The 10,244-nt window shown below is 55.5% G+C and overlaps 1 protein-coding gene across 3 annotated transcripts in view; it reads right to left on the bottom strand.

The window, feature by feature from the left end:
• Positions 1-758: 758 nt before the first annotated feature.
• The window catches only part of AP2A2 (adaptor related protein complex 2 subunit alpha 2), a 91,222-nt gene continuing 81,736 nt past the window's right edge, over positions 759-10,244 (bottom strand). For all 3 annotated transcript variants that reach the window (XM_007997935.3, XM_007998011.3, XM_037998790.2), the window contains 7 exons: positions 8,949-9,031; positions 6,260-6,349; positions 4,738-4,861; positions 3,667-3,783; positions 3,486-3,555; positions 2,987-3,121; positions 759-2,384 (listed from right to left, as the gene is read on the bottom strand). In XM_007997935.3, the coding sequence (XP_007996126.3) occupies positions 2,307-2,384; positions 2,987-3,121; positions 3,486-3,555; positions 3,667-3,783; positions 4,738-4,861; positions 6,260-6,349; positions 8,949-9,031 (697 nt within the window). In that variant the 3' untranslated portion in view covers positions 759-2,306. The remainder of the gene's footprint in view (positions 2,385-2,986; positions 3,122-3,485; positions 3,556-3,666; positions 3,784-4,737; positions 4,862-6,259; positions 6,350-8,948; positions 9,032-10,244) is intronic.

Genomic DNA, 10,244 nt, shown 5'->3' with positions numbered 1-10,244 from the left:
GGCAGAGGGTGGCAGCGAGGGCAGGGCAGCCACCCCCGCTCCCAGCCAGGCAGAAGGCTCCCGCCAGCACCACACCTGTCCCCAGCAGCTTGTCCTCGGGAGACGGCGTCACCCGGCCAGAGACTCCAAATAAACTGGTTCTTGTCAAGGCACAGAGGCTGGTCCCTAAGCACTTGAGCCCTGCTTTTGCCTCTCCCCAGTCCCTTAGACGTTAGGCACCCGGCCCACACCTGCACCCTGTGGGCCCCTGGGATCTGAGGTTGGGCGGGGCTGCCCCCAGGACGGTCTGGGCTGGGAAAAGAAGCTGCCTCTGGCCTTGGGCCCCTGCCCTCCCTCCACCAGGACTGTCCCATCTCTGGCGAAGCCCACCGTCCTCCAGGGGCCACCCCCATCTGCCCGAGAGCCCCTTCTATTGTCAGATCAACAGGAGGATCCCCCACGGAGCCTCCTCATACCCACGTGGTTTGGCCTGTTCCCCAGGAGGGAGCCCTGGGGTGCACCCCAACACACTGTACAGCGGGGAGCCCCGGGGCCAGGCTGGAGGGGTTCCCGCGTGACCTGAGTCCCAAAAAATTCCACCACACGCCCAGAATCAAACTGGCAGAGCAAAGGGCAGGTCACTTTCTGATGCCCACTGCCTGTGAGCCCACATGCCGAAGGACAGGCCAGGGACTTTGGGGTCTGTGCCTCACACGGCCCCCGGGGAGCTGAGGGTTCCGTGGGATGCTTTCCCCCCAAAGAAAGCGCACGATCTGGGGTGCTGTTCTAGCCTTTATTTTTCTTTGACGAGGAGTGCCACACTGAGGGCCCCTCTGCAGCCACACAGGGAAGAAGCGGCGCCTTTCCTCTGATGGCGGGAGGGGTCAAGGGACGCAGGAGATCCACGGCAGCACACGCAGCCGGCAGGCGCAGCACACGGGCAGAGCACTGCCCAGCAGCTGGAACACAAGAATGAGGGCCACACCACCCAGCTGCAGCACAAGCCCAGGGCGGCATGTCATGACACCTGGCACCGCCAGACCCAGAATGGCCAGTGCAAGAGGTGCACGCCACCGACATGGCTATCCTGTGATCAAAGTCCGACACGCTGGAAGGAGAGCCACAGACATTGTGGGCTGCACACACTGCAGGGGAGCTGTGGAGACCTGATGGGTCCATGAGCTCCCGCAGCTGCCCCAGGGACCCGTGGAGCAGGTGGCTGAGGGCCAGGCTCAAGCACATGTGGCCACCCACCCTCCCTGCCTCCACGGCATGTCAGGAAGCCGGAACCCGTGCTGGGTGTGTTTAGGATAAACAAGGCCACCGTCCTGGGGACAGAGCACAGGGCCCCAGCCTTGGCTCCTAGGCCAGCCCCACTCTCTCGCCTCTCAGGTGTCAGACGTGCAGCCTGGGTGCTGAGTCCAGACGACAGGTGAGACACAAGCCGCAGGTGGCACAGTGTGTGGCCCATGGCCCCTTCACTTCCTGACGACAGAGGCTTCCCTCCTCCACAGCCCCTCCAGGGATGACTGCACAGGGCCAGTGGAAGCATTCAAGCCTGCACCGTGGCCTGGGGACACCCACTCTTGGCAGGAGAGAGACGAGCACACCTGAGTCTGCGCCACCAGCCCACGCTTTACCCCGGAGTCCTGGGGGCCCCACGGGGCCAGCAGGACGCTCCTTCCCTGGCTGCACATCTAAGGCCTCGGGGACTGCAGGAGCAAAACAGACGCCCTCCACAAACAGGAGCTGGGAAAACAATTACATCCAGCCAGGACACGTGGTTTTGCCAGAAGTCATTACAAATACAAATGCTTCTAAAGTCCAGATTAAAATCCTGCCTGGGAAAACTGTCCAGCTGGGACTGCAGCAAAACCAGGGGCGGCCGTGCTCCTCCCAAGGGCCCAGGACGATGCCAGGTGTGCAGCCACCAGAACAGCCACACACCAAGGCTCAGCCCACGCCACATGTAGTGGCACTGCTGCTCCCAGAGGCTCCGAGGCGGGGTGGGCAGCAGCACGGGCCATCTCAGTGACACTCCCACAAACGCCACGTTCACGCCAACTTCTAATTTCCCTTTAATTTGTAGATTCAACCACAGAACTGTCTTGATTTTTATAAAAACTGATCCCAAGATCCACCTTCTGCCGTGGCTGCCGCAGTCCAGGCTGAGCTTTTCTTCCTGAGCCACACACGTGTGTTCCTGTCCAGCCCAAAGGGGAGAGGTCTGGGGCAGCAGGGGTGCTCATCTGCAGGACGGCCACGAAGACAAACGGCACAGACGAAGACAACGCAAGACACACGAGCCTGGTCTTCCATCCTCAAGACTAAAACTGCGCGGACAGCAATTCACATAATCTCTGAGAAACGGCTTCCTTACTCGTCCGCAGCGTGAGCCGGTACATCTGAAACGGAGAGTGCAGCGGGTCAGTGGGCATGCCAAGGCTCACACAGCCCTCGGGTCCAGGACCCGCCATGCAGAACCCTGTGGGCCACGCCCAGGGACCGCGCTCTGGAGGCACCCACAGCTCGGCAGAGGCTTGAGCACCACACACACTGCCAGCATGAAAACTGAGGGCTGGCACGGGAGCGCCTGGCGCCTCGTACGTAGCTGGCGGGAGTGTGAAGTGGTACAGCTTCTTGTAGCGCTAACCACACACAGGCCCTGGGCAGCAGCGGCATTCCTGGGTGCCGCCCGAGTGAAATGGAGACAGGTGTCCATCGACAGAATGGGACGTGGCGAGAAGGAACAACGTGGTGACAGAGAGGAACAGCTGGGAGAGCCACTGCCCAGGGCCAGGCTGCTCTGTGGCGGGACGATGCTCCAGGTGGCCAGCTGTGGGGAGACTGGGATGCAACCATGTACTGACAGGGTGGTGGTGAAACGGGCACACAACATCTATCAAAACTGACCGAACTGCACTAAAGAGCTACACATCTCACCATGTACATTGTGCCAGAATAAAAAGCAACTCAAGTGTGTTCAGCCATTTCCTGAGGGCCTGACCTGGGCTTGCAGGTTCGGCTCCAGGCGTAGCAGGCATCCGATCTGGGTGGTTTTCGTGTGGATGATTCCAGCTCCCACGAAATTCGCAGGATTAGGATCAACTTCTTCAAGAAGTGCAGAACCAAATCCAATGATCTGTCCAAAGAAACAGGAGAATGATGATCCTGGCGCTGGGTCACAGGCAGCACGTCCAGGGCCATCCCTCCAGACCCCGGCGCTGGGTTGCGGGGCAGCACGTCCAGGGCCATCCCTCCAGACCCTGGCGCTGGGTCGCGGGTAGCGCGTCCCCCGGGGCCGTCCCTCCAGACCCTGGCGCTGGGTCGCGGGCAATGGCCCTCCAGACCCTGGCGCTGGGGTGCAGGCAGCGCATTCCCCGGGGCCGTCCCTCCAGACCCTGGCGCTGGGTCACAGACAGCGCGTCCCCCGGGGCCGTCCCTCCAGACCCTGGCGCTGGGTTGCAGGCAGCGTGTCCCCGGGGCCGTCCCTCCAGATGCCCTACCTTGGCTTTGGTGACTTCTGTGTCCATTGGGTGCTTTGCTTTGAAGATGTTCTGCACCTCCTGCTGTGGACTGTGAGAAACAGCAAAGGCGAGTTTCTCAGCCAGGCCAGAGACCAAAGCCCATCTTTTCAAATGACCCCCATCCCCACCCCCGACCCCTACAGGACAACAGGTTTCTCACTTGCTCAACTGCTTCCAACGTTGAAAGAAATCCTGAGAAGCCATTTCTGTCGGCTGGAAGAATTTGTTGAGAGTGATGGGCAGCTGCACAGACACGTTCTGGAAGGTGCCCCCATACCTGCCAGTAGCAGCAGCAGAAAGAGACAGTCAGCTCCTCCTCTGAGAGCCCCAGGGGCCGGAAAAGAGCCTGGAGTGAGAAGCGTCCCCACCTACCGACACCCACCAGAGCGTGGGGAGCCAAGCCTTGAGTCTCCACAGATCATGTGTGGCTCAGTGTACAGTGTCACCCACAGACAGGATAGGCCAGGGCCGCGTACACAGGCAAGACGCCCCTGTGCCTCACTTCTCCCCATTTATCTGTTTCTCAGAACTCCAAGTCTGTGCAAACTGTGTGATTTTTTTTTTCTTTAAAAAGGCAAAGGCATTTGCACAAAGAATGAAACAAAAATTTGCATGTCTATGTCCCCAAATTCTACGGTATACAATCCTTAAGTTCTCTGTATTTTTAATGTTAGAAAGAGTGCTTTTCTCAACATTCATAACCTTGCAGACACCCAGCAGGGTATGCGCTGACTGTGTACACGCTGTTGTAGCCAATGAAAGTGAGAGTAATCAACAGTTGCAACAGGAAAATCTCATGCTTTTAAAAAATAAGCAAAGTGGTATGATCTGAGTCCAACTGTGCAAAAAACGCACCCCTCAGGCCAGGGTCCGAAGGAAGCCAGCCGCCTTCACCTCGCAGCTATTGTCTGGTACCAAGCCGAGCAGGTGGCACGTGGCCCTGGCTGTCTGCTACCCCATGAGGTAGCCTCCGTTGTGCCCAGAAAGATCCTAGCAAGGCCCCATGTGGGAGCTGCCACCTGCCATCCCACAGCCCAGGGTTTCACCTCCCCTTGTTTCCTGCGCTCTGCAGAGCTGAGGGCAGCAACAGCTCAGGTCGCATCCATGCACCATGAGTACCCGCATGCCCTGGGTCCCCTCAGGAAGGACATGGGGGCACAGCCATGGAGCCCAGGCACACAGCTCAGGCGCCCACACAATCCTTGGCCCGGGGCGCACAGATGGCTCTTACCTGAACTGAATGTTGAGGACTGGCGCCTCCGTGAAGTCGGACACGCACTCTATGTTGACCACCTGCTGCACCTGCGCACCCCCCTCCACAGTCGGGTCCACGGGCTTGGTCTGCAGGTTCAGGTGTGTGTGCGTTAAGGAATCCAGCCAGGCAAGCCCCAGCGGCAGAAGCGGAAACGGGCCGGGCTAGAGCCCCAGCAGGACCCGTGAGCACACTCACCACGCTCCAGGACCAGCAGCTACGGGTCAAGGGGCGGCCACACCACCCGGTCCTGCCCTTCCACCCAGACAATCCTCAAAACACTGTTTGCTTCTCACGCTTCCAAAACGGCTCCTCCATTTAAAAAAGTCGCTTAGACTATACACTGGCTGTTCTCCTTATCTGTTTTCACTCTGTGAGCCTCAGCTCTGGTTCTTACACAATTTTTGTCGCTATTAGCAGAAACTGGTGCTTAGTAGGGCAGGAAAACTTCAAGAATCCTGGGAATAGCAGGCTCCTGAGACAGCAAGACTCAGAAAAGAGCCCGCCTTGCTGGGACCAGCGTTGTTTTCATGCTGGAAAACAAGGGTTTGCCTACAGCCTCTCCTGAAGAAACAGCGACACGAGCAAAGCTGGGTGCAGGAGGCAGCAGGGTGCAGGCCTCGCCTACCCTCTGGGTCGTGTGCTGCCGGCCACTCAGCTGCTGGGCTCGCTGCTGCCTCGAGCCAAGCGGACCCCGAGGGAGAGACCCCTAAAGAGGGGCACAGTAGGAGTCAGTTTCCACTCCGGATTCTCAACGAAGTCTTTAATACAAGTGATCCTACATGTGTATTTTTAATGACTGTTTTGAAACAGCTTGAACAGTCTGCATTACAACATGCTCATGTTAAAATGAACACAGACCAGCCAGTGCCAAGGACGATGTTGCTTCACTCAGGTCTCGGACCATAAACCCCAAGGTGTCACCGTTTCTGGTCAAGCTGGGGTCTTCACGCTAACTCTATTCGGTGGGCCTATCCTTACAGAAAGAGACGTTAGCATCTCCCTCTTTTAGCTGGGAAAGTTCTAGTAACACTTCTGGCATTATGAAGGGAAAATCGTCAGTCTAAAGGCTCTGCCAGAAGCACACACAAGCTCGGCCAGGGTGTGCGCACTGTGCTCCAGTCCCCGCCGGCGCCTCCCATGCTCTGCAAGCAGCAGCTCTGTGAGGCTTCAGAGAGGAGGGATTTAAAGACAATGTCACAGGAGGGTAAGACCAGCTGAAAAAGAAAGGGACTCAAACTAGCCAAATGGAAGTGGAAGAGACTGTGCACAGTATTTTTAGATGCATTATCAAAAACTGACACTTCAATATGGAAGATTGCCTGTTTTCTTTTTGCTGCCCAACACCACAGGCAGACTACGATTGCCTGATTTTCATATAGCATCTGGAATTATCTTGCTATTTTAACAAAATAAGAAAACCGAAAAACTTCCTCAGAAGCCTCCTCTAAGTCCCACATTATGCTGTCTGTGGGCATGGGAGCAATGAAACCAAGGATATTAGGCTGAAGGTCATCTGAACAGATTAGTGTTGGAGTAAAATTTAGGAACTGCGTGGAGGTCTTATTACCATAAAAGATAAACATCCGACCTAGAAGGAAACAAAAACCATTTTTTTCACACACATCATTTTACACTTACCCTGAATATTTACACTGAAAAACAAGAGCCCCCCCACAATCTTCAGCTGAATCAAAATTCACTGTTGTGATGCACGACTGTTGTTAAAATTAAGAACAAATTTTTTCCAGTTTTAGAACGAGCACACCAGTGTTGGAAACGGGCGGGGTATCTCCTCCACTCAGAGGTAACTTCTGCCCTCCAGCACCCTCCTCTCTCGGCCCCTCCTGCACACCCACACGGGATGGATGAGGTCACACGCGTATGCACGGGGAAGGACCTACAGAAAGCCCTGTCCGAAGGCTGGGCTACAGCTGGAGGGGCCTCGAGGGATACCGCAATCATACAGGCTGCTGCCGGCCCTGCCCCACGTCTGCGACACGTAAACACAGGCCGGCCCCGGCTGCCTCCCGTCAGGGGACCCGGCTGGCCTGCGTCCAGCACAGCACTGGTGCTGCACACTGGCCCTCACGGCAGCGGCTCATGCACAGCACAGGTGCACATTTTGGATGTGTCGCTGTTTTTATTTACATCACAGTAACAAATCTTTGTGAACATCTGTATGCCCCTTGAATTCAGAAAGGAAACCTCGAATATTCTGAAAAGGGTGAACAGTTTGGCATCACTCCTCCCACAATTTAAAAAACCAAAACCAACACCTAGGTGAAGCTATCACGGCCCAGAGTTTAAAAACTTAAACCAGGACTGAAAGTACCATCTGTTTTCAATGCAGCATTTCCCACAAGAATTACTCTGACAACCCTCACTTTTCTAACAGACCCCCGATGGGCAAGCGACTAATTCTTTTTTCACACTCTTTCCGTGTTTTTCACAAGCGAGAGACAGGGCAGTCCTCAGGAGGCTCAAGGCAGGTGCTGAGAGGAGGCAGGTCCGCAGCCAGGGTCCCTGTAGCCACAGGGTTCCACGCACAGCGTTTTTTAACACTCAAAGGCTTTTTTATGTCCTTCTTCTAAATTGTGGTAAAATACACAGAACCTAACATTCGCCTTCCTAGCAGTATTTAGGTGGACACAAGGACGCAGGAAATGCAGCCACTGCCACTACCATCTACAGAACATTCTCATCTTCCCAAACTGAACTCCGTCCCCATTAAACACCAACTCCCCATCCCCCTGGCCTAGGCCCTGGCACCCACGAACTACGTTCTGTCTCTATGGAGTCACTGCTCCAGGGACCGCATGAGTGGAGCCACACAGGATTTGTCCCTGTGTCTGGCCCGTGTCACTGAGCACCATGTCCTCAAGGTGCATCCGTGCTGTTTTATGCATCAGAATTTCACTCCTTTCTGCTGTTTCATGGCTGAATAATATTCCACTGCGTCGACGGACCACATTTTGCTTATCTAGTCATCCACCCACGAACGTCTGGGCTGTTTCTAACTTCTGGGGATTGTGGATGCTGCTATGGAGATGGATGCACAGGTACCTCTTTAAGACCCAGCTTTCGATTCTCTGGGGTCTGTCCCCAGATGTGAACCTGCTTGGGTCAGAGTAATTCCACTTTCTTTTGTGTTTTGAGGAACTTCCCACAGTAACTGCACGACTGTACACTCCCACCAGTGGCACACAAGGCTCCAACGTCACCATGCCCCGCAGACACTCCTTTTCCTTCAAGGTTTGTTTTGATGTATGTGTTATTTATGAATGAATGAATGAACGAACAACAGGGTCTCGCTCTGCTGCCCAGGCTGCAGTGCAGTGGCATGATCTCAGCTCACTGCAGCCTCAAACGCCTGGGCTCAAGCGATCCTCCCCCCTCTGCCTCCCGAGTAGCTGGGACCACAGGTGTGGACCACCACATCTAGCTAATTTTTGTATTTTTTATAGAGATGGGGTCTCACCATGTTGTGCAGGCTGGTCTCAAACACCTGGGCTCAAGTGATCCTCCCACCTCGGCCTCCCAAAGTGCTGGAATTACAGGCCTAAGTCACCAGACCACCAGGCCAGTCTGTTTATTTATTTATTTACAGAGTCTCACTCTGTTGCCCAGGCCGGAGTACAGTGGCATGATCTCGGTCAATGTAACCTCTGCCTCCCAGGTTCAAGTGATTCTCCTGTCTCAGCCTCCTGAGTGGCTGGGACTACAGGCAAGCACCATCACGCAGAGCTAATTTTTGTATTTTTAGTAGAGACAGGGTTTCGCCATGTTAGCCAGGCTGGTCTCGAACTTCTGGCCTCAAGTGATCCACCTGCCTCAGCCTCCCGACATGCTGGGGTTACAGGCGTGAGCCACCGCCCAGGCTACCTGTTTGTTTTATAACAGCCATCCTGGTGGGCTGAGGTGGTGTCTCGCTGTGGTTTTGACTGGCATTTCCTTCATGACTTTGTCCATCTTTTCAGGTGCTTACTGAGCATTCCTGTATTCTCCCTGGAGAACGTCCTTTCAACAACTTTGCACCCACCCCTCCCCCGCGGCCCCCTTTGTTTGTAGAGACGGGGTCTTGATTTGTTGCCCAGGCTGTTCTTTTGCCCATTTTTTAATTGGGCTGCTTTCTTACTGACTTATGGGAGTTCTAAGAGAGGGTTTCATTAAGTAATTAAAACACATACCTAAATTCTGCCGAAATTCAGACTTAAGTCCAATTTGAAGCAGCTGATTTTCAAACAACACACCATTGTTTTTACAAACAAACCTAGGGGGAAAGGGACAGTATATGTGTCACTCAAAGCCACCTGCAGAAAACACAAGGGTTTGTTCTGGAAAAAAATTCATAGCACGAGGAGGCCAGAAAAACCTCTCTATGGGACACAAGGGAAGAAAAAAGTGGAAAAAGATTCCAAGGACCATCCTGACAAATAGCCACAGGTGGAGAGTGAGCAGGGCACAGGGACGCGGGCACAGCTCCAGCGAGACCTGTGAAGGCGGTTGGTGCCGCTGCTTTCTAGGAACACGCTGGTCCACGTGTAACGGCCTCTCACGGCCCCAGACAGGACACGGGCGCGAAGGCATGCACACAGCTTCTGGCCACACCACAGACTCCATCCAACACGGGTGCCGGACTTCCACCCAGTGAGGGCCTCTCCATCAGAGCCTGGCTGCTCCCCGCTGACGCGCACGCACACAAGGGCACCCAGCCATCCACCCACCAGCGGCACAGCCCTGCAGGGCCCTGGGCGCCCCCATCTCCCCTCTGGCCTCTCCTCTCGCCCCATGCATGGTTCGTATCTACACTGCACAGGGAGCCCAGGGTTTTGCTCACCACAGGGCACCTATCCACACTACACAGAGTTAGGGGAAAATAAAACAGCATTGGTTAGTTTTCATTTGTGTTTCTCTCAGAAGAGCTCCAAGTTTTCTGACCTCCTCCAGGAAACTGTAACTCCACAGTGACCTGGATCCAAAAGAGAGGAGAGGGAGGCAGGGCAGCAGCACAGGGCTCCTGGGTGAACCCAGCACAGAGATGGACGTGGCACTGATTCAGACCACAGGGTGGGAAGGCAGGAGCTCATGGTGCCGCCCCCTCCCCCAACCCACCCCAGTGCCTAAGAAGCAACTGCTTCATGGCAGCAGCCTAATTCTGAAATCTCCACACCCACCTGCGCTGACGCCGAGGAGATCAAGGTCAGCCACTCCTACGCTCACCCAGTCTCCACTAACTGCACCACAGCTGCCACCCTGGAAGGTCTGAGTGCTGCCGACCTGAAGATCAGCTCATCAGCATCCTGCCATATGGAGACCAGGCCAGGAAGAAGACGGAGGAAGCAGAGACAGACAGCAAGGCACAGTGACGGGTGGCCCTTGGCTTGCTCTCAGGGCCAGGAGGGCACTGCTCGCCTCACACTGCCCCACTCCAGCCTGCCGCAGCCACAAGAGCCACTGAGGCAGCAGTCCCTGCGCACACCTCT

Source organism: Chlorocebus sabaeus, chromosome 1, assembly GCF_047675955.1.
Source record: "Chlorocebus sabaeus isolate Y175 chromosome 1, mChlSab1.0.hap1, whole genome shotgun sequence".
NCBI classification, from domain to species: domain Eukaryota; kingdom Metazoa; phylum Chordata; class Mammalia; order Primates; family Cercopithecidae; genus Chlorocebus; species Chlorocebus sabaeus.
Note: the sequence above shows the minus strand (reverse complement) of the source record. Positions and strands in the feature narration are given on the sequence as shown.